The 26,207-nt window shown below is 39.8% G+C and overlaps 3 protein-coding genes across 3 annotated transcripts in view; 1 reads left to right on the top strand and 2 right to left on the bottom strand.

Annotated features, from left to right (window-relative positions):
* Positions 1–3,467: 3,467 nt before the first annotated feature.
* On the bottom strand, positions 3,468–10,311 carry LOC146479083 (RNA-binding protein RO60-like). Its single transcript, XM_085111343.1, has 4 exons — positions 9,092–10,311; positions 7,824–8,108; positions 6,646–6,879; positions 3,468–5,779 (listed from the first exon to the last, which is right to left on the bottom strand). The coding sequence occupies exons 1-4, from the start codon at positions 9,923–9,925 to the stop codon at positions 5,483–5,485; spliced, it is 1,650 nt and encodes a 549-aa protein (XP_084967469.1). The 5' UTR covers positions 9,926–10,311; the 3' UTR covers positions 3,468–5,482.
* A 3,080-nt stretch (positions 10,312–13,391) lies between these two features.
* LOC146479082 (bcl-2-related ovarian killer protein-like) lies at positions 13,392–15,740 on the top strand. The gene is made up of 2 exons (XM_085111362.1): positions 13,392–14,014; positions 15,434–15,740. The coding sequence occupies exons 1-2, from the start codon at positions 13,508–13,510 to the stop codon at positions 15,599–15,601; spliced, it is 675 nt and encodes a 224-aa protein (XP_084967488.1). The 5' UTR covers positions 13,392–13,507; the 3' UTR covers positions 15,602–15,740.
* A 154-nt stretch (positions 15,741–15,894) lies between these two features.
* Positions 15,895–26,207, bottom strand: part of LOC146479079 (uncharacterized) — a 61,266-nt gene continuing 50,953 nt past the window's right edge. The window contains exons 31-37 of the mRNA XM_085111351.1: positions 25,920–26,053; positions 21,259–21,360; positions 20,734–20,824; positions 19,447–19,600; positions 18,221–18,632; positions 17,394–17,478; positions 15,895–16,997 (exon numbers count right to left, since the gene is read on the bottom strand). Coding sequence (XP_084967477.1) covers positions 16,893–16,997; positions 17,394–17,478; positions 18,221–18,632; positions 19,447–19,600; positions 20,734–20,824; positions 21,259–21,360; positions 25,920–26,053 — 1,083 coding nt within the window. The 3' untranslated portion in view covers positions 15,895–16,892. The remainder of the gene's footprint in view (positions 16,998–17,393; positions 17,479–18,220; positions 18,633–19,446; positions 19,601–20,733; positions 20,825–21,258; positions 21,361–25,919; positions 26,054–26,207) is intronic.

Below are 26,207 nucleotides of genomic sequence, written 5' to 3'. Positions count from 1 at the left end.
ATATTCAACCAGAGATAGAACTTGGATGAAGCGACAACTCCTCGTATCGCGACGACAAGAGTCCAACGAAACGTTAGCCGATTACAGCATTGAGCAATGGGATGCACGAGCTGTTTAGTGGCCTTAACTGCTCCGAGCCAGAGAAGGTGACTTACAGTATTTTTATGAGGGATTGCAACCATCCATTCGAATCAAGGTGTTAGAGCGGATGCCTTAAACTCTACTCGAAGCTGAAGAACTGGCTCGTACTTTTAACTCGATTTCTCGGCGCGTGGGTAGTTCTAATACTTCTAATGACAGCGAGCCGTTAGAGAAAGTGTTAAATTTACTCCTGACGCAAAAACAAGCACCGCCGTCGGCGAAGACATTGTCCGGGAATCCACCAGACTGTGTTGGAAGATTGGTAGAAAATTATCCTCAGCCCCACAGCCTTCTTTGGTCTACTTTATCCGCGGAGAGTAAGATCGTGAGCCTCCTGAAACACAAAAACGATGTTTTAGCTGAGTTATGTAACAAGTTGGATAGTTATACGAAGCCTATTACCTGTCCAAACAAATACCACTCTCTTAAACTGACCACCGGCAATCGCAGCCTTGAACAATGCGTTTGGTGAAGGCCCCAATAGTGCTAGCGGAACGAGAAGCGAAATTCAGCAACTCAAAGACATGATACGAACTCTCGGACGTGAAATGGATGCCCGAATTCGAGGTTTAGCCTGACGAACCCAAGGAACACGCTCCGCAATACCCAGGGAAAGAATTTGCGATGGTCGACCAGTGTCGTTTTACCTGTGGACTGGTAGGTCATTTAGAGGAAAGTTGCCCAGAACGCAGGAATTAAGCTGAACGCCAACAGCCAACAACTGCGGCCGATCTGGACCAAGAACGCGAACAAGCTCAGCCCAAAACAGTTCCAAAATTACAGATTGAAGAACAGAATGTTCCACTCAAAGAACCACCCGTTGAACCGGAAGTGAGGTAAATCGTTAGTGGGAGCCCATCGAAAGCTGAGAAAAGCTCGACACAGACCTCTCTTTTCTTGTCCCATACCGATAAGAAGTCGTTTTGTACCAAGGAGATTATAAAAGCGAGCCAGGGGCCTGTGATGCTTACTTACCTCTCCATGCAAAACGTGCCAGAGCCGAAGGATAGTCAGGGACCGGAAACGGAGTCGAAATTTCGCAAGAGGAGGTCTTCCTTCCTCCTCCACAGTTACTAAGTTCTGTGGTCGTTGATTGTAATTTCAGACCTGCTGCCCAGGAAGAAGATAATTCCCACTCTACCATTCCTCCTTCGTACGGATCATCTCCTCAAGTGCCACTGAAGTGCAAGCCGATAATAATACGGCATCACACAATGACGTGAACACGGTTATCGCTCCAGTCTCCACGCAGCATGATCCTCAGCTGCACAACATTGCAGAGAAGCCCAGTATGCAGCCCAAACCAAGTGATCCTACAGTGTCCGCTCAGTTAAATGGCAAAGATATTAAGCTTCTAGTAGACACCGGTGCAGGAATTTCAGTCATTGATGAAGAGTTTCTTACTTTCCTTTATGGCGAAAACATGCCCACTTTACATACAAGCAGTTCTTCACAAGTTAAAACCGTCAGCATCAGCCATACTTGGAACGATGAGAGTAACATTGCAGGTAGCGAGTGGACACCATCTTTGTGAATTTCACGTTGTAAGAAGCCTATCATATAAAGCAGTTTTAGGCAGAGATTTCCTTCGTGCAAATGGAACCATGATCGATTTAAGGAATGGGACCTTACAGTTGGATGACAAACCTGCTGGTTCACACCTAGAAGGGGTGTGTCATGTCCGCGTGTGGTCCACATCTTTAATTTCACCAAATTCCGAAGCTATAATTCAAGCTGGCGTGGATGCAAACTTCTCTCTTGGAACAGTGGGCTTACTAGAAACCTCCCAAAAACTAGTAGAGCGTTATCACGTCCAAGGCGCAGCTTCACTGGTCACACTATCCACAGATCATACTGTTCCGTTCCGATTAATTAATCCTACATGTTAGCCGGTCACCTAGGGCGCTACGCTGGGAACTCCCACGCAAACAGACGATGATCTTATTGTCTACAGCCTTGAGACTGACCTACCCCAGTCGAAGCCCTCCACAACCAACGAGCAAGTCCCAGAAAAAGGAAAGATTATCCGAGCTCTAACTGAATGGACGTGAGTTTGTCTGTGATTTTCACGTCATGCAGAACCTTGCCTATGATGCTATCCTTGACCGAGATTTTTTACAGGAGAAAGGAGCCTTGATTGACCTAGACAACAATAACATCACCTTTAAAAGACCCAAAGTCACAAAGAAGGTTAGAAAGAGCACATCAAATCTGCCTGTTCTAGGAACTTTCTTTTCTCCGACAACCCTTGTAGGAAGACAGACCCTTTACGAAAGCTGACTTAGAACCTCGCCCCAAGATGCATAGTCCAAACGGAATTCAGGAAAGCCGAAACGGAAATAAGAGAGTATCTCATTACTCCCTCCAGGTATGGGTCTGTTTCGTTTTGTACCTACCCACAGCGTCGCCTACAGTTATGCAGGAAAGCAACAAGCCCACTGTCCAGACGACACAAAAGTCCTGTGTTCTTCACGATGCCATAAATGAAAACGCTGACCGAGGTAGCGCAGGTGCATCAGTCCACATAATTGGCTCACTCAGTCACAAGGAACCTTAGGGGACATGAAGGGGTCTAAATTTCGGATAATTCACATATGGTAATTGCGGAGACCTAACCCTTTTGCCAGTGCTTATCGAAACCCATAGTAATAACGTTTCTTAGCAACAAGTATGTTAAGACTGGTCCAAAATTATTCTAGGCAAAAAATCTTAGGGTCTATGGTGATTATTGTTTGTATCTCACAAATTAATTATAATACAGAAAGAAACTTTACTCTTTTACTACTCCAGGTGACGCTTGCTAAATTTTTCAGAGAACAGAACACAAGCAAAAAGATAAGAAAGATGAAAGATGAGTTTTTTATTCCTATAAGGGATTCAATCTGATTAAAGTTTATTTCAGTGTGAAGTATAGTGCATGTGTATTTTATCATTTGTTTCAATGCTGTACTATTTCCAACCTCATTCCCAGGGTCTCTCCACTTCACGTCCCAGGGAAAAGAGACCCTGGGAACGAGGTTGTACTTCCGGTAGCTCCGACTGTGAGGTTTACGGCGTCCGCTGGAATGATGTGGCCAATATGTTACAGCTACACATTTTTCAATTTCCGCCCGTGTGAGATACAGCAGATTGTGTGTGAACTGGTCGCCTACGAGAGGTTAAAGACAATTGAAATTTTAAACAATCATCTCTAAAAGTGGTCGCTTACGAGAGGTGGTCGCCTACGAGAGGTTCCATCTATAGTGATTTGACTTGAAAACAACTTTTGGTATTTTGGAAAAGTGGTCGCTAATGAGAGGTGGTCGCTTACGAGAGGTGGTCGCAAAGAGAGGTTCGACTGTAGTCTATTTCCCATACAAAGTCTTATAACGCGTTAAAATTCGCAACGGCTGCCAGTAACCCAATACCGCTTGCACTCAAAGGTCATCGTTCCACTAGTAATTAAGGCAAGCCTTTTGGTTTAAATAGAAAATAAGTTATACTGAAAATACGTGAGGGATTTTGCAAACTCCTTGCGTATTTGATCTCCAATACTGGATGCTGGGATGTTTTCAGGTTAAGGTGACATTGCTCCAACACGTTTTCAACCCAGCATCAGGCCCACTCTTTCTCTCTTTCTTCAGGTTTCCTGTGAAAATCTACTGAGTGACCCTCAGGTTTCTCAAGTTTGCTGCGCTTGGGGCACAGAAAAACCACTAGACACTTCAGTATTTATTCTTATTTGTTTACTGTGACAAAAATGTTTTCACCAGTAATATGATTCTATGTGCAACTAAAAATAAGTGAATATTAAAACGTTTAGATAGCCTTGCCTAAATCTCCCATTAAAAAGGACCCTTCCTTTACAAAGCAAAACTCAACAAGGAATATGTCTTGATCAATAAATCACAAGGTCAAGAGGAATTCTATTCGATCGTAGAAGACACATCTCATCTCATTGATTGTATGACACCTTAACTTTGTACAGTAAAGGTTCCCATTATGGAATCATTAAGAATTGGTTCATGCTCAGCGTGGATATATCGAGTTATGGATGCATGCAGGAAGTTTGGAGAGCACGAAAAAAGCGTAAGAGTTGCTCGAGGCGTAGGCTTTCCAAACTTCCTAAGTGCATCCATAACTCGATATACGCACATCGCACATCTAAAAGCATGAACCAATTCTTTTATAACATAGTGACAACAAAGTATCGAAACGTAGGACGCGGAAAACGGGTTACATACATACATATATATCCTTTATTTAAACACGATGGGGTTTAAAGCTCAGAGCTTGTGGGGGTCGAGTGAAAATAACTGATTTACAGTATAAAACTATATTAAAATGGTGATAACATTACACACAGAACACAAAACAATTGAATACAGCAATTAAGGCGTAAAATGTAACATATTCAGTAGCATTTGAAATCTTGGTAGTGCCTCGGCAGCGACTGGGCCGACTGTGCACTAAAATCAAGTTCCTTAAAATAAGAGTCCTTTTTCACTTTACGATAAAAATCAGCAAACTGGCCTGTAAAGTGAGTCGAGACAGCGTTCCAAAGGATAGCGCCTCTATAGCTTATAGAGTTTTTCAGAAACTTTGGTTTTGTTTGTGATTGATTACAAAATTTTCTCAATGCGCTGTACCGAAAAACAAAGGTTCTTATCAGCTGTTTACAAACACGCCACAATGGTATGGTCTGAACGAGAACGTTTCATCTGGAATTGTCAACGAAAATTTGCTTCTTTGAATTAGTTTGTACAAACTAAAATAAAGCGACGGTAAACATGAGTTTGTCTGCAAGTTGCACACGTCATTTTATGGACGCACGGCCGTGCGTATGTTGAGAAATGCACTATGAAACGCCAATAGGAATTAGATAGGGAAGCACGCGCGCTATGTTATAATTCTTAATTGTAGCCATTTTCGGTTTCCACATGGTCCTTTATCCCTTGTGCCTCCTGGTGCAGTTTTCACTATGTTTAAATTACAGTCAACAAACGCTGACCGAGGGGATAACAATACTGTTGCCTAGAATGCAAAGAAATTTCTTTGGAAAATACAGCTTTCCGAACGAGGCACGAAGTGCTGAGTAAAACAAGATATTATTTACTCTGTAAGTCAATCTTTTGTAACCTTGCGAGCCCACAGGACTTTGGTCAGCGATACTTGCAAGCTGACCGACTTTAAAACAACTGAATTCGGTAAATAAATAAGGTGAAACTGGCAAAAAAGTGATTATCAGTTACCTTTGGTTATAAACTATTTCATGATGGCATAACCGAGGAAGACTCATTGCCTGTTTGCATTTTCTAATTTTAAAAGTGCCGATTATATAAACCAACTGAAGGTGAACAGCTTATAATCCAAGAACAAACTGCCTGATGACATCTGGGGCAGCGGCATCAAACCCAGCCATGTCAAGCATTCCTCTGTCATCAGGGTCAGCCAGCGTAAAGCCATTGGATGTCATTGCACAAACAATCAGCTTGGCATCAATGCCAAGTTTTGCCCTGTACTGCTGCAGCGCCTTGCTGGGGTGTACCTTACCAGCCCATGTTTCACAGTCAGTGTACACAATGAAGACATCTACCTTAAGATTCTTCTTTTTAGCATAGATCATAGGCTGAGCACAGTCAGTTCCTCCCATTGGCACCTAAAAATTATGGGACAATAATATTTATTAGTACTGTACAATATTTTACAACGTCATTTGGTATGCAAAGAAAGTTTTTTTTAGCAATGAGAGAGCACTCCTTTGTAGAGGATTTTAATTCAAAATTTCTTTAAAAGCTATTACATTTCAACCACCCATTTGATGAGACAAGGTACAATCATCAAATCAAACACAAAATTATGATTTCAGTATTGTCACAGTTTGAATATCTTGCCACGCTATTTGTTTCCAATTTTTGTATCACTTCAGCACACAACATTATCACATTGTTTGCACTGTCTAAGTAAAAAAATTGAGTTTGACACATTCAATTCTCAATGACTTCAAGAGTTTTTTCCCTTTTTCCTATATTTTCTTTCATTTGGCTAACATTTGATTGACCTGTTAGATCAGACACGATTACCATTTAAGCACGAAAAAATTGTCATCATGGATTAGCCATAAAGGCAAAAAAATTTGGAGTCATGCAGTGTTTATGTGACTTCTTAGTCCTATACAGTGGAACCTTGATTTAACAAACTTCAATATAATGAAGTCCTCAATGTAACAAATGATATTCTCCAATCGAGCCTTTTAAAATGTATGGAAAAGAACCTGGGTATAACAAACCAAATTCCCTAGTCCTTGACACTTCGTTAAATCAAGGTTCCACTGTATTCAGCCTCAGCTTCCAAACTCCTTGCAAATTTTAGGAAATTCAGTGCAATTCAAACAAACCCAGGAAAACAGCTGTGAAACAACACAAACTCACACTAGTGGAAAATTTGACATTCCTATGGATAACAGTCAGTTAAAAGAGCAAATTTTTACACTTAGTGTGACGCACATCAAGTGCCACTACTTACCTTTTCAATGGTCCTCATGACTGTATCAAGTCTCTGAGTGGAGTTGATATTCAGAGGCACCAAATGATCTGAGAAGCCCACAAAGTGATACTGTGGCTCTGTGCGCGCTGTAAGCATTGCCATGGCAGCAGAAGCAACTCTGGGAGTTATGCTTGTACCAATGCAGTTACCACAAGTCATTGAGCCACTGACATCAATAGCCAAGAGATATCTCTTATTGGTGGGTTCGACATTCTGCAAAGTTTAGTTAAAATTCATGTGAGCACTTGTGTATGAAGAAGCCTACGAATCTCTGTGAATGTTCTAACATATGGGATTTAATTTCCCAAGGGGAGGGGACTCCCAACGTGAGGTGCTTAAAATAAAATTAATATAAAATGGCCAGGGGGTATAATTATCTTGGTGTCCATTTTGGGGTATTAAGTGATAAATTGAAAGGAAATGTAACCTCTTGGTAGGACTGGTAGGTGCGGAAATCAATTCAAGCCACATCCTTTATAAAATAAGTTTTGATACCTGTAGGGGTTTGCTGGGAGCTTTTGGACCACTACCCCAATCACTTTTGGATGACGTCTGTTCCCCCTCCCCTCTCCCCAGAATTACATTGATGTCTGATGAATCAAGGATAGAGCCTCCTAATACAGAGACACTTTTGCACAGTTTATGACTGTGTGGGAAGAACAGATCTAAAGAAGGGCTGCTGGAATCCAGAAAGAAAACTGGGAGTAAAAACACATTTTCAGAGATCATAAAGCAACAGTAACTCTAAAACCTATAAAATACAAAGCAATGTATGAGTTTTTCCCAAATTGAAACTTAATTATCTATGAAAAATGTGTGGTTACCCCCAATTTTATCCTTTGATACCAAAAGCCCTTGCTGAGATCTTCTTTTAATGCCTAATCATAAACTGTACTAAAATATCTTTGAATAGTTAAGAAATCAGAGTTATTTTCAGACAATTCCAAGATGCACAGAGCACATGTACAGTAGCAACAGGAGGCAACATCCATAACAAATTTGGTCAACTTGATCAAATTGTTTGCATATGAAACGTGTTTGATCTGAAGGTCAAAGCTTTGAATACTGGATTCTGCCTTGGTACTGTTTCTCCATCACTGCAAACATCTTTTAAAAGAACCTCCATACAAATAATAATAAAAACAATGAGCACAAACCTTGAAAGCCAGATAAAATGCATCATCTAGTGCTGTGACAATGGCTTGGTTAGGAGTCCATGTGAGCTTGCCTTTGTCACCCCCACCTGCTTGGTACTGCTTCAGAGCTAAGAGAATTGTGAATGGATGAACACGTGCATCTTTAAGGCTCTTCTCGTCCTTTAGCATCTCACACACTTTGGCTGCTCCCTCTGAGGAGGGTGACAGTACTCCAACATTGGTCATTTTGCCAAGATTTCTAATCATAGCAGTCATGGGCATTTTTTCCAGTAGGGCCTCCCAGATCTGTGGAACAAGACAGTGCATCTATAGTTAACTGTTATTTCAATTACACTATGATATCTCACAGTTGATCGCTGTCATAGTTTCAACAGTCTTCTGGTTTGAAATGCAGGCTATATTCTCTAATATGCGGCTACCTGAGATTTTATAAGTGAGTGTTTAAGTCTGCCACGAAAAGCTTCATTACAGCTACCATACAAAAGTTGCAGTGGTGATCAACATTTCTTCTATGGGTTAAAATTTGTAGTTTTATACATCTTGGGGTGATCAAAACAGAAATAACATTGTTAGAGCTCATGGTATTCAGAGAGAAATTGTATCTCATGGATACAGTGAGTCAACCCTCTCTAAGGCGCCGGTACATTGAGGTCCAGTGACCAGTAACAGGTCTCTGCCTTAATGAGAAATTATTTAGTTGCAAAAAAAATAATGAAATTTGGCCAGTAGCAGCCAGCCTGATGGTGTACCCCTTAGAAGTGTCTGTCTTACAGAGGTCAGTAGTGTCTGCTTTGATCTAGAGTGCTGTATTTCAAGTGATAAAAATAAATTGAAGGTACGCCAGAAAACAAGACTCTTGAATTATAAAGAATTCCTTTTAAAATTTTGACTATAATGCCCACCCCCCCCAGCTCCCCATTCCCAGGCAATAGTGGGCCATTTTCATTTTTTTTTTTTTAACTGACCGAATGCGAAAGAGGAAACACTTCTTCAGTTCGGTCCGTGCAGGCTTACACCTAGGACTCGAAGCGAAGCGAAGAAGAGAGAAAGAATGGCGGAGCAACAAGCTGCAGACGTAGAAATGGTCCCAGCCGTGGAGACGCTACCACAGTCTCAGCCACTGTCAGCAAACCAGGTACGGAATGAAGCAGGTGGTTTCGTGTGGAAGGTGGATGACATGGAATGACTGTTTTTTACCCTTACATCATTGCATTGCTGCATTACAGCAATATGGGAATCCTGCCCTGGGCATAAAAGAGACCACTCACCTTTCCTGTGTTCAGGTGGTCTGTGGGTATATGTTCCCTCACAAGCCCATGTTCCCTGATAGCTTGAGCCAATTGATCTTTGCTCATCCACTTGGCGTCCTCCACTGCCTTTAAGAAGCTGAATACCGATAAAATGTCCTGACCAACATCAGGGGTCTCTGCATCCTGCTGCACGGCATCGAAGCCTTTGACCACGTACTTCACAACAAACTGGGTGGCTGGGTTTTGAGGTTTTACATGACATAACCTGAACAGATCACGATGAGACCACCTGTTTCGCTGTTTGTACTTTGTGACAGCCATGGCCAAGCCACGCGGTTTCTTGTTGGTGTACCACTTTTGGATCGCTTTTCTATGCGCTCGGCCCCAGCCAGTTGATTTTGGTTTGCTCAGTGTCTCGCACATTTCCACAAACATAAACAGATGCGTAGGAATTCGTAACACTTGAGTGATTGCTGCATAGGCGGATCGCTTCGTCTCCAAGTTATTCGAACGAGCGCAGATAGCTAGAGACAAGATTATCGGGTCTTGCTTAGCTGTACGGCCCTCAGTGCTGTACTCGACGATGATTTTTACCGCTTCAGGGCCCCGACCCTCGGCGATAAGTCTCAACAAAGCCTGAGCGTTTTCTTCTCCGAGTTTCTTCTCCGAAGCGTAGTACGTACCGCCTTCGCTTCCTAGCACGAGAAATCGCCGGAACCTTTCCATGTCATCCACCTTCCACACGAAACCACCTGCTTCGTTCCGTACCTGGTTTGCTGACAGTGGCTGAGACTGTGGTAGCGTCTCCACGGCTGGGACCATTTCTACGTCTGCAGCTTGTTGCTCCGCCATTCTTTCTCTCTTCTTCGCTTCGCTTCGAGTCCTAGGTGTAAGCCTGCACGGACCGAACTGAAGAAGTGTTTCCTCTTTCGCATTCGGTCAAAAATGCTTAGGGCAATGGAATTTTCCGCTTTTATCAGGTTAAAAAGTTGGACCTGAACAAGTCCACTTTCGCCGAGCTAAGCAAACTTCGCGAAACTCCGCCCCAGATCTCCATATAGGGTTTTGTTTACGCGCGAATTTTTACAAACTGTTTTCAGCGAGTTTTAGTCATCTACTTAAGAACTTCCCAGCAAAATCCATTCCTTCACAACTTCCTAAAAGGAAAAATATTTACAGTTTTGGGATTTTTGGAGTGACTGTTAGAGGAATTTGGGTTAATATTTCATTATGAAACTATGCACGCCAATATTTCATCAACATTTCATCAACCCATTGAATGATTTCAACTGATGGTGAAATCTTCGGAGCCAATCGATGCTAATTTTGGTTTCAGCCCAATCGGCAAAAATGCCACCTATTTTTATGTATGACTTTAAAAAACTCAAAGACACATTGGAATCAAAGGAAACTGAAAAATAATGGTTCGGCATTCCTTTATTTGAAACTACAAATAGTTGTCTTTTGTTACGAATGGAAATGTAAGTGCGGAAAATTGGGCCAATTTTTCAAGAATGTTCTTGTTCTTCCCTTGTGTCTTGGAAGATCGATAACAATCGACCACAGTTTGTTTCTGCTTCTTGAAAAAAATCACTTTTTGGTGTTCCGTAGAAGTAATTTTGAAAGCGAATGAAAGTTTCTTTGTATGTAATAGTTTTAGTTTCATCACGCAGTTTTGACAAATTGGGAAATGTCACCCCCAATCATGTCAATCATTAGAAACTGGCCTGACAATAATGATCCAGTCCAGTTATGATAAAAATTGCCGCTCCACTACACAAATAAACTAGCCACAGATGGACTGTAGTTTTCGTAAGTTCTTGCACTTTCGCCTTCACAATGCGCTGGAATATATCACGAGTTCTTCATGTAGAGAATTAATTTGATTTCTTTCTCCACTTTCCTAGAGTTGTTTTGTAATTGAGTTAAGATATTGTTGCACTGTTTTCACCAAAAGTAGACTGCAAAACAGTCGTTTTTTCTCTTTCAAAGGCGCGAAGCGCCGTAAGCGTGGATTCGCGCGCGTGAAGCGCGAGCGCGAGCCTCACACGCCCGCAGGGCGTCTCTCCCCAGTCCCACTCTCCGTTTTTACACTCGGTCCAGACCTTTCGATCAAAGACCGCGCGTGCCCCTACGACAAACTAACGCAAAAAATACGACTGTTTTGCAGTCTACACCAAAAGAGGTCCAAATCCCTGTGAAATTCCCATGACACAGCCCCTTTTTAGAAAAGTTTCACAACTGAGCGTTCACTCGTGTGGAAAACAATCCCTAACAGAAAAGATGAAACGGTAGCCTTTCTAGTTTCGGCAAAGAACAAACTAGAGGACACCGGAAGGGTTGAAATGTTGCTACAGTCGAACCTCTTTATTACGGACACCAAGGGGACAGGAATAAGTGTCCGCATTATAGAGGTGTCCATTTTAGAGAAGTAGGCTTTATATGCACTATAAATCGAAAAGATCTGTTTTAGGCCCAAATATGAGGCCGTTTCGGTGAGTAAAATACAGTACTATTTTTGGGTTTAATTTAGCCCATTTGAAATGGAGCTGTTTTGACCCCAGTAAACAGGGCAGAAATAGCTCTGTATAAGGTAGCGAAACGAAGACACAGGGAGCTGTATTGGAAAAATGGGGGGTAGTTTTGGTTTCCAAAAGGGTTGTAATGGTGCTCTTGGATGGCCAAATTAGCCCTTCTCGAGCCGTTTCATGCCTTCAGAAAGGAGGAAAATTCAAAAGAAAAGTACTCTAAATGCCTAAATTAGTACCATTATTTCTGAAACGACATTCTTAATGAGAGCTGTTTTGGGTCTTATTTAAAATAACTCTCTAAAAGAACTAAAATGGTTCTTAGCATGCCTAAAAATGAACCCATGATTGAGCCGTTTTTAACCTGTATAAAGGGGGAGCACTGGTCACAATGGGGGCCTGATTTAGCCAATATAATACCAAAACAAATGCACTTTTAGGGCTGAATCAACCCCAAAATAGCGTCAAGGACACTTCACTTTAGAACTGCTTTAGATTCAAGAGAGTTAGAAACAGCTATATTAGAGGGCTAAAATCAACTACCGTTTACCCTAAAATCAGGTTTTAACTTTCTGGTTGATTTACACTCATTATACTTCCCTATGAACTTCGGTCTCTCAGAGACCAAGTAAACTGTTCGTAATAGAGAGGTTTCCGTATTAAGGAGGTTTCCGTAAGCAGAGGTTCCACTGTAATTTTAATTTACTATTTGTGGATTTTGTTAGGATACCCAAAAAGTAATACATGTCTATTTTTCCATTGATTTCACTCAGAAGCTTTCTTCGTAAAAAAAACAAAACAAAAACAAAAACAAAAACAAAAACAACAACAACAAACACCTTCATTTATACTGAAAGTATACCAAACGATGAATGAATGCTACTTATAATGAGCAGTTTGTGATGACTAAAACAAGTCACAAATTGAGTGGATGTAAATAGTCTAAATTCAAACCTATTCAATGCTCGGCTTCGCTAAATTTTTTGAATGTTTTAAGGGTTTAGCTTCATTTCGATGTGCATATTGTGACATCTGGTCGTTTCCTAATCATAATTCGCCAATTGTTCGCCTCATGATACATAAATTGTGCTCTATTGCTAAATGCAGTCAGTAAATGGGGGGAAGAGAGAGCAGTAATCCGTTGCTTCACAAGGTTAAGAAAAACACGGACAACTGCGATAACCGATGATCGGTCGAAAGTCGGCCAACCACCAAAGGAAAAGAGGCATAACAAGCGGCGAAGCCGTTGGGAAAACTGTTTAATGCTCAGAATAAACCTAAAGTATTATTCTAGCCCGAAAGAACAGAAATTTTTCTTTTGTGTTGACGTGGCTGTGCATATAGATACCCAGTAACTCAGCCTCAGTAACCGTCTGTCATACATGAAATTGTTCAAACGACATTTACCTCTGAGAACTTATGCACGCATTGTTTTAGCCAGAGGAAACCATTCAAATGTTGTATGGTAAACCCTTCATATGTCAGTAAATAAATTTTTTCTGTGATTACCCTGGCGACTCAAACAGGCACACCGAGATGCGATTTCCTTCGCAATAGGAACTTGTTTAAAACGCCTTTCAGTGGGTTAGTGAGTACCCATTCAGATGATATTTAGCCCGCAGGAACCCATTTATACCGTGTACATAACCCTAGGGACCACAATCAAATGCCGTCTAACCAATGAGAACCCATTCAAATAACTTGTGGGAACCCATTCAAAAGCTGTTTAGCCTGGGGGACCCATTCAAATACTGTTTAGACTGGAGGTCATTAAAAATGCCACCTGCGCCTAGTTCCCATAAAATCCACCTGTCATTCCAGCTTTAATATTTGTATTCGTAATGTTTTCACTAGCGATCAACAAAATGCAGGATTAGATGCGCGGCAAAATCAGTTTTGGGCAGCCATGCTTAAATCTTTCACTAAAAAGTTGAAACCCTTTATAGAAGCGAAACTCAACGAGGAATACGTCTCGATCGCGAACGATGCAAATTTATACTGCCTTGATTACATCGAGGAGCGACTGAAGCGCTCAAATATTGAGTCTGGCCTCGAATTCATTCGACCTGAAGCAGTGTCGGAGAACATAACTTCAATTTCTGCGAAAATAATCGAAGTTGGTGAGCTTTTGGAGTCTTCGTACCCTCATCTTTACAACAATGTTTCCAAACAACTCAAGGTTAAGCTACGGAGCGAAGTGATTGTCGGTGACATTTTCCGGAACTTTGGCCGCGAGCTGTTTCGCCACGGTGTTACCTGGGGAAGGATTGTTTCATTGTTCGCATTTGCTGCCGCTATAAGCACCGACTGCATAACACAGGGCAGACCAGAGCTGGTTAAAACCGTGTTAAGTTGTGTTCGTCTTTATGTATTGGATCACTTAGCGGTTTGGATAAGAAGCCAAGGCGGATGGGTAAGCTGCTGTACTCTTGGAGTTGCAGTTAATTTATTTCGTTGCTTATTCAATTGTACCGTTCTTCCTTGTCTTATATTTATGAAAAGGCGAGTTTTCCTTTCGAAGCTAAGAAAAATATTTCAAATTAATGTTCGTTTATTAAATAGGACTTTCAGAGGTTTAAGACAGATTGTAAAGTATTCTTTGTTCTTTGTACGAACTGAGTTAAAGAGTAGAAAACGAATTTAACCGCGACTTTCATTAATAAGACACACAACAAAGAAAAAAAATCCTAAAAAGTACTGTTCATCTGTCTAGTGAATATTTATAACTAAATCTTTTGTTAGCTGCGGTTTACCGTTCCAGTAACACGCCGCAAAAGTTTCTTTCTTTTTTTTCTAATTATTATACTAAATGACGAACAACACATTGGTTTATCTTTACGTTCTTAATTGTAGCAAATCGGTAACTGAATAACTCATAAAAATGCCAAATGGAATCAGGTAAATCCCTCAGATCCCTAGCCTGTCAAACACAATATGGCAAAATCAACGGCGACAGATATTAACGGATATTGAAATAAACTGACAGGCAGACAACGAAACCTGCGAGCCATTTGCATATGTGTCAAGTGTATCTTCAGCTGCTTAATTATAAGGCAACTGATCGAGTATGTATTGGATCCGCTCAATTCTCCGAGTTGGACAAACAATCTTGGCTGCTGTTTAAAATCAGTCAGTTTTGGAAGCGAGCGTATTCTAAATGGAGATACCGATTTAATACGTATCTACACGACCAAGAACTAATCAGTACGACAAATTCAGTGTTAATAGGAATTGCTGCTGCTGATTTTTGGAACAAAATACCTCGCAACTCTTCAAAGTTTTCGAAAAGAACTGAGAGAATATCTGCTAAGCCTGAGAGTGACTTCCTTCAAAGTTATCTTTTTTCTTTACTTATTTGTTTATTCATTTACCTTTGCTACTATAACCTTTCTTTGCTTATTTCCATGTATATTCGCTAGCTAAGGTTAATTTAAATGCATGGTGTGTGTAAACTCTTTTTAACCCCAAGGGTTTTCGTTTACACACCTCCACATTTTTCTAATCCCTGGTAATAAAGAAACTTGAAACTTGAAACTTGAACTTGGAATTATTCCTACTAAGGACAATTTCTTGTATTGGAAATTTACGGTCAGACATGAAAAGGAAAACATTTTGTTCCTATTTCGAATCTGGAAAGGCAACCAGAGTAAAGATTTTGAACAATTTTCCGAAAAAGTGGGAGTATTTTTAAAGATTTCTGCAGAATTCCCGAAAGTCGTGTGAACGCTTCCCGGACCACTCGTAGCAAAACAACAACAAAAAAAGCCCTAAAAAACCTTTAATTAATGTAACAATGAAATAATAACTTACGCTCAGTGTTATTCTTCAACAGGTTGATATGACCGAGAAGTTCAAGTGTATAGAGAAGCGATACTCGCTGGCGTTTTTTCTCAGATGGTTTGACAAGAACAGTACATGGTTACTGAACTCAACCATGGACGGACTGTGTTTGTTGTTTTATAACATAACCGAATACATTGGCCTTGTAAACAGTGGCTAACTGAAATACTTCTGTATTAGTTCTGAATTTTATCTATTCGTAAACTATTTTCTAAGCCTGTGTCGCGCCAAAAGGAGCGTACAACAGACTCTTAAAGGGAATTTTAGATAGAAGCTCGACGTTCCTAGCTCTGCCATTAAAACTCTGCTTTTGCGAGACATCTCCAGCTACGTAAGCAATACTTGATATTCAAACGGCACTAAAATTTTAACAGATAAGTATGAACGCATGAGGTTTGTGACGTAATAACAAAGGCAGGAAAATTTAGTAAAATAACAGCAACAAGACAGACGTAAGAAAATGTCCAAAAATAAAGATTTTATTTTCCTTCTGGCCTAGAAAATATATTAATTGTATTTAAAATAGTTTTTTGTTTAATCTAAATAAAAATAGATCTGTCTTAAATGTCATCGTTTGCTCGCATTATTGTTGCAATAAATGTGAAAAAAATTTCAAAATAGATCTGCACAGTATCTTTCGACAATATTACATTAGTAATCATTCAATTTAAATTTCTCTAATAAATATAACTATATTAATATCAAAGTAAATCACACTCATTAATTATTACAATATTTAAAGGAGTTAGATGAAATCTTCATACGGGCAATTTAAAAGAGCGTATTTGATCGGCAGAAGCGAGCATTAGACATAATCAAATGCATGATGATGGGAATTGCCTAGTTCTCAGGCCTCTATCTGTCTTTCGTCTCGGTCAATCCCCGAGAACCTGAGAAAAAAAGCCGTACAGGAACGCTTGCAGCATGCAACAACCCCACGTTAGATACTAAAACTAAGCTGTTAGTCAACGGTTAGAAAAGGAATTACGAAATGTTGAAGTGCACAACTTTTTTCAAACAATTTGCAACACGATTTGGACTATTTCATTGACAGTTTTACATTTACAAAACCCCAGGTTCTATTTTGCTACCAAGTGTACCACAAACAATCACACCGCAAACTTCCAAAGTTATGCGATAATCCTCATACGCATTCTAAGTCTCGTGGTCTTCCAAGTCTAAGCACGGTTACTGCATGACTCAACCTTTAATACACAGCCTCCAGGGATACGTGTCCATTTTAATATATCTTGTTTGATCCTACGTTGTTACCAAATTACATTGATTTTTCCTTGTAGATCGCACCATGAAAATCCTTAGTTACTTAATCGCAGAGAATCCGCTTAAGGTCACTTGCTTGCTGCGAGCAGCGCGTCATTGAAACAGACCCATAGCCAGAGATAAATGAACACTGGAACCTTTGCCATTAGTCTGGTCAATATTAAACAGATTTATATCACGGGATCAAACACTGACGTGTCACCCTGCCTCGGGATCGGCCCAGCAGTCTCTGTGAAGCAATGTTTGATTGAGAACGGCAGCCACTCGTGTGTGTCCTATAGAAGATATAAAATCCCGGTTGAATCACCTCTCAGTCAAACAATCTGTCAACTGCCCCGTCCGCAGGGTGTTATGGGATTGCTTCAGGAAACAAGGCAGGAAAGGAAAGCTTCGTGTTTCGCGTCCTTCCCATCAACCCTTGCGCCAATGTTTTCGCCCTAACCACTAAATATGCTGGCGCTCGGGGACGAGGCAGCTATGTGAAGTATTTCTCATGAGGGACCATCTTTTTCTAATCGGAGGACGGTCTCCACGACTAAGATTCAACAGCAACTAATTTTGTTTTTCAAGCTAGGTTCGATAAAGCATGGACGAAAGACCACTTATTAATTAACTCGACGGATCAACAAGTGAATATTTCATCTTTCTTAACAACTGATGTTGTGACTAACCTCTTCTCTTTGTCGTTGCCACAACGACAAGGCTCCTTCTTCGCTAAACGAGCCTCCACAACTCAGAACCAGAGGATCTTCCTCTCTGTAAGATAACGACAAAAACATCAAATTCAGATATCGAGATAAGTCAGCATCGCGGGTCTAACTGAGCAATTGAACCTGAAGTGGAAGGTCTTTGTATCGTGATTTTAAGAATGGTGCTTCCTTTTGCTGCTGCGTATTTAGGGACGATCGAAGAACCTACTAATTCAAAAGTATTTTTTCGCGGTTTTTGACTATGCGGCAAAAGAAGATCTTAGCAAACGCTATTGAAATTTAAAATAAAAATTGGGGGTACCCACGCATTTTCCAAAGATAATGAAGCTTCAAAAAATACCATACAATGTCATGTATTTTGAAAACTTTTCTAGAATTATTGCTGCTTTATTATCTCTGGAAAATGCGTGGTTGCCCCCATTTTCTTCGTCCATTTCAGTAGCCCTTGCTAAGACCTGCTTCCGCGCGTAGTCAAAAACCAAGCAAAAATTCCAAGATGATGTTCCACAGACGAAGTCACGCGAAGAGGTCACGAGTGGTTTTGGTTGCCTTCTAATTGATTAAGAAAATGGCGGAGGTTTTTTTTGACTAATCACAGAGTGTACTTTCGTTACTCAATTGGGAGCCGCTCTATCGATTAAGGCAGATGGTGCAATTGCGATTCAGTTGAAGGGTAAGAAGATTTCGTTAGGGCGCCCTACGCCAACGAGGAAGGGCGCAAAGGACTCATTTCAGACTCAAATGTCTGAGCCAGCTATCCCTCCCTCCCCACCCCTTACTGTACCCACCTGACAAGTAGCAGACATCTAATAGCCTCTTCATTGATCCTGTAATGGACTCGTAATCGCAGTCCAAACCTGTAGTCACTGTGGTACACATCATTGTCCGCTTTACTTTGTTCCCCGGCAGGTTTAACCTCCGTAGCTGGGCTTTTGTCCACGCTAACCTCTACCTGGCTGTTCAAAGTCGCTGAGGAGGCTTCACAAGTCTCACTTGCTTCAGTTGAAACATTTTCCTCCTCATGATTATTGGTCTCCGCTGCTTCAGTAAAAGTGTCGTTTTCATTGTCTTGTGCAGGCGTGTCTTCCGAATGTGACTCGGAATCGTCGGTATATTCCGTCGATTGTTGTGCTGATGCAGTATCTTCTGCTTCTGATACTGCTTGAAGGTGTTTTATCCCACTCTCATCAGTTTTTTGGTCTTTAAAAGGACAAAATAAACAAGCAAATAAACAACACTGGTTCTATGCGAACACTCTAAGTCATACTATTGTAATTTACCCACGAAATAAGCGTAATATTACGTTCACTGTCAAGGACTGGGGGAGAGATCGAAGCTCTCGCCGAATCACGACAAGCGTTTTTTATTTCTTTGATGTATATACATAACACATGTTTAACTCTGAAGACGGGTTACATAAAAATCTATGAACTTTGGTTCTTTTAGTTTTGAGCCATGGTATTTTTGGGTATTAAATAATAGCTTTATTTGCATCTGCCCATCTGGGCCCAGTTGCTCGAAGCATGGTTAGCGTTAACCCGGGTTAAATACCATGACAACCTATAGGTCTTAATACCTCTTAACCAATGGTTAGCGCTAACCATGCTTCGAGCAATTCAGTCCTGCTCTATACGAAATATGTCCAGACATGCACGCTTATGAGATGCATGAACTGTATGATGGACATCACAAAATGTCCCCTACCCTAAATTCTTACCAAAACGCAAATAATTCTGACAAACATGAAGTCATATAAAAACGACAAAAAGGTCAGTATCATAAAAAGTTCCCAAAATCAGGGTTAGGTGCATTTCTGGACATAAGTGCTCTATAGCTGGGGAAACAACATTCTTACACCACCTCCCCTTTTTCTCTAACAAAATACCTACCTCTGATTAATTGTATTACATACTGTACAGTCAACCTCTTTACAGAGTTAAGTTCCACTCCCAGCCCACCAAAAAACCTTGAAAATACAAAATCAGCCTAATCTGGATCGAGTACAGGTTTTTACCTTTACCTTCCTTGAGTACCACATACGCTTCATCTTCATACGCGCTGTTTTTGAAAACATCAAATATCAGAACTTGCCCGTTACCAAGCCCCACCCACAATTCCTCGCCAACTGCCATGACCGTAGTGACACGTGACTCACTAAATGCGATGACCTGGGGTGGAAAGATGAAACAAGTCACATAAACATAAAATAAGAAATAAGAGATCAAGAAAATACAAATCTGGATAAAGGTGTGCCAAGCAATCATGATACCAGCGGTTTACTTTCTACTCTTCTGGCACAGGCTGTTCAAGAGTAGAGATCTTTATCCAGTGGGCAAAGTACTATCCAGTAGATAAAATGTATTAGCTGAAACATTTTATCCGCTGGATAGCGACTTGCTCATTGGATAAAGCTATCCATTCTTTGAATAACCGGGTCTTGAAGTGTTCGTTTGCTTCTCTAAGCATTTATTTATTAGTAATTTGTTTATTTCTAAACATTTATTTATTAGTAACTCTTTCCTGTGGTACTGTTCTATATCAGTATGTTGTACATACGTCTATGGAGGAAAGATTTAAGTGAGACCCTTCAAATGAAAGCTACTCAGCAGTACTTTCCTGACGTCGGTGCTGTTTATTTTTTCAATGGCGTGACAGTGAAAACCGAGAATTTGCCTAATTTTAACTACTAAGGCACTACTTTTCTGTAATTAATTAATCAATCCAGTATTGGGCTCATTTTGTTGATCTTTCACGTAAGCGACCACTTTGTCGTGCTCCAAGGGTGGTCGCTTACGAGAGAGTTGACTGTACTATACAAACTGGTTCACAGATCACACTCAACTTCAAACTGAGCATAGTATCTCAAACGCAAAAGTTTACTTTGTTCAGTTATGGCGGGGTTTGCTTATGGTTCTCGCCTGCACGGCACGACCAATATAATGGAGAGATTCAGAATTACGTTTACACTGAGCAAACGGCAAACGGCCGGAACGACCACGTGACTATGTTTACCCCTCATTTGCCGCTCGCCGTTTTCAGTTTCTCAATGAATTGAGTGGTTTTGCGTTAACATGAAAGACCACAATTATTTTGCACTATTTTCAGCTATGTACTAATTATTTGAAGTAAACACTGATAAACGCGAATCTCACGTTTGCCGTTTTCCTTAAACGCGATTCTAAATCTCTCCAATGTATTTTATGCTTGTTTGTATCGTTTCAAATTGTTATTCAATGCTGAGAGCAGTTTGCTACTGATACACCGTCTAAAATAGTGTGGTGCACTACAGAATTTCTCATACCCTTGAGTCAGAGGTGTCCAGACTTGTGACGTCATCAACCTTGAGAAGAATGTCAAACGTCACTTGATCCAGGAGCAGAACGCATGATGACCTGACAACAAAAGAGACGATTCATGGCGGCTTTTATGTTTATTTATTTGGTTTCTCCACTTCTAATACTAATACACGAGCATTAAATAGTTACAGACATTAAATATACAATTAAGTCGAATACAATTCATAATGGGGAGAAGAGGAGGGGGGGTACCTCTAGTAAAACTAATACTGTGCCCCTTATTTTAGGCCAATAAACTAATAATTTAGTCAAAATTAAGTAGAATAGAAAATAGAAAAAAAATAGCAAAAGGAAAAAAAAGAATATAAAATGAAAACGAATACAATGGGGATAATGAATCATTACTATTGAGCAAGGTAATAGTGATAGAGTCCATTTCTAAACAATTCTTTCTACCTTCTTATGATTAATTTCAAAGAAGTAATGTTTTTAGTGATATAGAGCTGCTTCATAAAACATGGATTTCTTACCCTCGTACGGTGCACCAGACGCCATGTTTACCGTGAGTTAGCTTTGAGATCTGGTGACGACGGGAATTGGACACCACCAATGAACCAAGCTCCCCCAGGAAACTGCAAGAGATAAGGCCGAGTATTTTTGTTCAGACAGGAATCGAAAACGTCTTCACAATTTCATCAAACACTTCTTTTTATACGTCTTTACCGGCGGATGCTACAAGTGTTGTCGAAAAGGGCGGAGAGAAAAAAAAAAGCAAACTAAAGCCCCAACCACATCAACAAAACATGTTTAATTAAACCAGGTTTAACAAAATGAAAATTGGTAACAGAAAGCTGAACCATTGGCTTTGACATAGGATTCAAGTACACTTTAATTTATGCTTACATTTGTGCTAAATCTGTAGTCGACAAAAATCCGAAAGCAGCTTTTATGAAGGAAACAAACTAAACAGAAATTTTGGTGTCCTTTATTTTAAGAAAACGATTATGTTCGAGGACAATTTATTGTAGGCATGCATTACGTACAAAGATTACGGCAGGTCAATATTTTTCGCGAAATTCACGTTACAATTCTAAAAGAGATGACTTTCCTAGAAATATTCTTCCTCTCTTGAAGTCGTCCTTAAAAATCTATTTGCGAACCTTACGTCGAAAATTAAAAACAGGTGATAGTTAACGGTATCGCGTTGTTCTATATTTTCCTCAAAATACAGCAAAACTCATCCATGATTTCATTGGGACAAAACAGTAATCGTTATCAATTCCATGACATTATCTTTGTGGTAAATTTTCGGGGTTTTTGTTTTCGTTTCGGAATTTGTTCAGACGTTGCGGGTTGTTACGTTATCGACAAACAAACTCTGAACAACGATTCACCAGCGGATTGAAGACTGATAGCGATTCACCAGGAGACTAAAGGCGATTACTCCAGAACAAACGTTAATGAGCGGGAAATCTTTGTTTTCTAAATACGTGTAATTCAATTAGTCCAATTTCATTAATGGCGTTAACGTCTCTAAAGTAACATGTCAAAACATGTTAAAGATGTCGTGTTTATAGCCTGAACGTGGAACGGATTGTCAGAATTGAATATTTCACAAAAAAGATGGAATTTGCAGCAACAGTTGCGTGATATTTTCTGGCAGCGGAAAGAGACGCAGAAGTGAAGACCTAATTTGAAGTATTTGACCTAACATAAAAGTTCTTAAAACCCGTGAAAATGTGTGAATATTTGAGGATTACTTTGCTTTACTTAAAAAGGTAGTTTAATGAGGGGACGTTTTTGTCTAAAATACAAAAGGCAACCGGAAACAAACAAACTAATCGATCAAAGTGGATATTTTTTTGCGTACACTTGTTAATAATTCAAATGATGTGGGCAAATACAAGCACTTCTTTTTTTGAAGCACAGGCCGTTTATAAGGTAAGCCATGACAAGACTACCTGCAAAGGAACTGTGAACGTATTTCCAGAGAAGGTGAGTTAGCCACTAGAGTTACTGCGATTATCAAGACATTGTTAGAGCTACCATTTCCAGCGTACGGCTATAACAATAACTCCAACTTAAAGACTGAACGGGTTGAAAGTGTCGGTGGACCACTAGAAAAACCATTCAATCATCAACTGAACCAAAAAGAACTTTTTACAAAGTGGAACGACAATTAAAGCAACAGGCTTGCCTTTGAAGAAACCATGTTTGTCGTGTGAGTGTTACTGAGGCGTGCCAAATATTGTCTACAAAATTTACATTTTCATTTTCAAACAAAGCATTTTATGGAAAACACCTTCCACTGCCCACGTTAGCGAGAAAGAAAGCCCTGAGAAAAATCGACGATTTCAGCGTTCGTTGCTGTGAAAGAAACACATTTTGCGTGCAACATTGCCGACGATGAAACATTTTGGTCTTCGTTAACAAACGAAATTTCATATCTCGTTCGCACTGATTTATCCTTTACCCCCAGGGGTACTAAAGCATAGATATGACAATTTTCTAAACCCAGGACGTTGAAAAGGAAATGCTACTTAGCTATCATTTAATCGCTCTTACTTAAAAATCAGTTTCTTCCACAGACTTTCAGGTTCGAATGATCTTGTGTAACACAATAAATAGAACCCGCCACATGAATCTAGTGCCTAATAGCTTTATTGAGAGTTCACACGTAAGGATTTCATTCCAGACTCGATAGAGCCACTCTATAAAAAGGAACACAAGAAAATACTGCTCAATAGTTTTCGGTTAGGCAGAAGTCTAAATTTAGGGCTAGGGCTACATTAAATTCTGAAGGTTTGATTAAAGGAAGGGAAAGTTAAAACCAATAGACAAGGGCGTCAGAAAAAAAGTAGAACAGTTTGTGAGTTTCCCGCGGATATAAACGCGCTATGGTCTTTAGATCGCTGAGAGCATCCAAACATATTTTTGCGGCCTTTTTAACACGGACTCTATCCCTAAGTGCAGACTAAGACAAAGGAATTAATGAAACACACCATTCCATTGTATAGCCATCGATTCCGCGTACCTTTCGCTTGATTACGCAATTACAAAGACACCTTAGGAGAATCAGTTGCGGGCTAATTTGTAGATGGGTTTAAAGCTAAATGAAGAGTGGGATATCATTCAGCGGGAGATTTGAGTCCACATTTCGGATGTTCTTGTGTTATCAAAGCTGAATCAAGCAGACTTTCTTAGCTACGGACAGAAGTCTAGACTCAGAATTATTTCCCATGTTTATGCAAAGAACACAGTTTTAATAACCACAAATGTAGCATTGGAGGAGAAGAGGGTTGTAACTCTACGAAGACTATCCTGGCAATAGTGAGAGCAAGATGTGGTACTTACATCAATTGAAAGACAAAATGCATTTTTGACAAACTTTTTCTTTTGTTTACAAATAACTGTCGAATAGTTTTATTCTGATGTATTTTAAAGGTTTGATTTCCCTCAAGCCCATTAAAAATTACATTTCCAAAAACTAAGCAATATATGTTGTAAGATTCGTTTTCCCTCAGGCTCATTGAAAACTAAACAAACAATGAAACAATGTGTATTTTTAAGGTTTGCTTTCCCTCAAGCCCATTCTAAATTAGATAACAAAAATTAAACAATGTGTTTTCACTGTTTGTTTTCCCTCAAGTCCATTCAAAATTAAAAATGTTTTTAAGGCTTGCTTTCCTGCACAGCTATTCAACCTTTTTTGTTAGCAATAATATCCAACAGGAGCTTAAAGTACAGGAGAAAATACCACCCATTGTAAACCAGCAATCTGTTGTTTATAAATTTCAATGTGACTTGTGCGATGCAAGTTATGTAGGAGATACACTCAGGCACTTACACCTGCGCGCGGTTGAGAACATTGGCAAGCACTATAATGACAAACACTGTGTTGTCCCGAAAGACCTTGACAAACCGTTTTTTGTCGTTACGAAGTGTAATAATAAGTTCGTTTATTTAGTGAATAAAAAAAATGTTGCAAATCAGAGAATTGGCACCATCTCTTAATGTCAAATCGGACTCAATTCGAGCCAAACTATTTGCGTGACAATTACATAATCATTTCCCTTAAGTCCATTCATACACTGTTAGATAAACACAAATTAAGCAATGTGTTTTTACCGTTTGTTTTCCCTCAAGTCTATTCAAAACTACATAAATAAAAATTAAACAATGTGTTCTTAAGGCTTGCATTCCCTCAAGGCCATTAAAAATTAGATAAACAAAAATTAAACAATATATTTTTAAGGCTTGCTTTCCCTCAAGTCCATTTAAAACTAGACAAACAAAAATTAAACAACCTGTTTTCTTACTTTCTTGCTTTCGTTCAAGTCCATTTAAAATTAGATAAACAAAAATTAAACGATGTGTTTTAAAGGTTTGTTTTCCCCCAGATTAATTCAAATCAGGTAAACAAAAAGTCAAACCCATAAACCGACTCCTCAGACATTCAATGTTAAGAAGTTCGTTTTCTTGAGCACTTTCAACATTTTCTGATGATAATTCTGCTATTTAACCCCGGATGCAAAAAGATGCTAAAACTTGTGAAAACTGTGTTATCATAGTTGCAGCAGCAACAAGAGTAATACAACAGCAACAACAATAATCGATGTTATGAAAATTGTATTTTGCGTCAAAAGCTTTTAAGCTTTGTTATTTACAATTCGTGATTAGCTAAAATTGTGTTTATTTTTTCAAAAACACTCTTATAAATTCAGAGATTTATATTAAGTATTTTTCTTTTAACTCTGATGTCATTCGACTGTTGCAAATACGATTAAAACAAAAAATAAGAAAAATATAAATCACTTTATTTGAGTGTCAGCGTATTTAGCGCAGAGCACTAACTGGGGAAACTTTCTAGATCGACTTGGAATTTAGAAGTGTTGGTTTTTGAGAAACGGGGAAAACTAGAGTACCCGGAGAAAAACCTCTCGGAGCAAGGACAAGAACCAACGATAAACTCAACCCACACATGATGCCAAGACCAAGAATCGAACCCGGGCAACATTGGTGGGAGGCGTGCTCTCACCACTGCGCCATCCTTTCTTTCCCCGATTGTCTTGTCTCAGTTGGGAAATCAAAGATTAGTGTTGATATATGTTTTCATTTCTACACCTTATCGTCTTCTTTCCCTAAACATAAACAAAAAACCACCTTCATCCACTCAGCTCTAAGATTCTACCTCCCATCGAGGATGACCACATTGTTTCCGCAGCCACACCACACGTTCTCATTCACGAGTGTAATGCACGTGACCGGTGCCCCGCCGACCCGGATGTGAGAGCCTTCAGATGGGGTTTCCTGCCCACTGGCATTCTGGGAAGTAAATGTAACAGCAAGGATGTAAATTAGGGATTATCGGCTGAACTTATATTTTTTTCGGGAAGGGAAAATATTTAATCAAGAAAAGAACATAAACGTTGAATATCACGTTGATGAAACATTCTCGACTCAGCGCTTACGCTTCTAA

Source organism: Pavona decussata, unplaced genomic scaffold (genome assembly GCF_977016875.1).
Source record: "Pavona decussata unplaced genomic scaffold, jaPavDecu1.1 SCAFFOLD_61, whole genome shotgun sequence".
NCBI lineage: Eukaryota > Metazoa > Cnidaria > Anthozoa > Scleractinia > Agariciidae > Pavona > Pavona decussata.
This window is presented reverse-complemented; position numbering and strand designations above follow the sequence as displayed.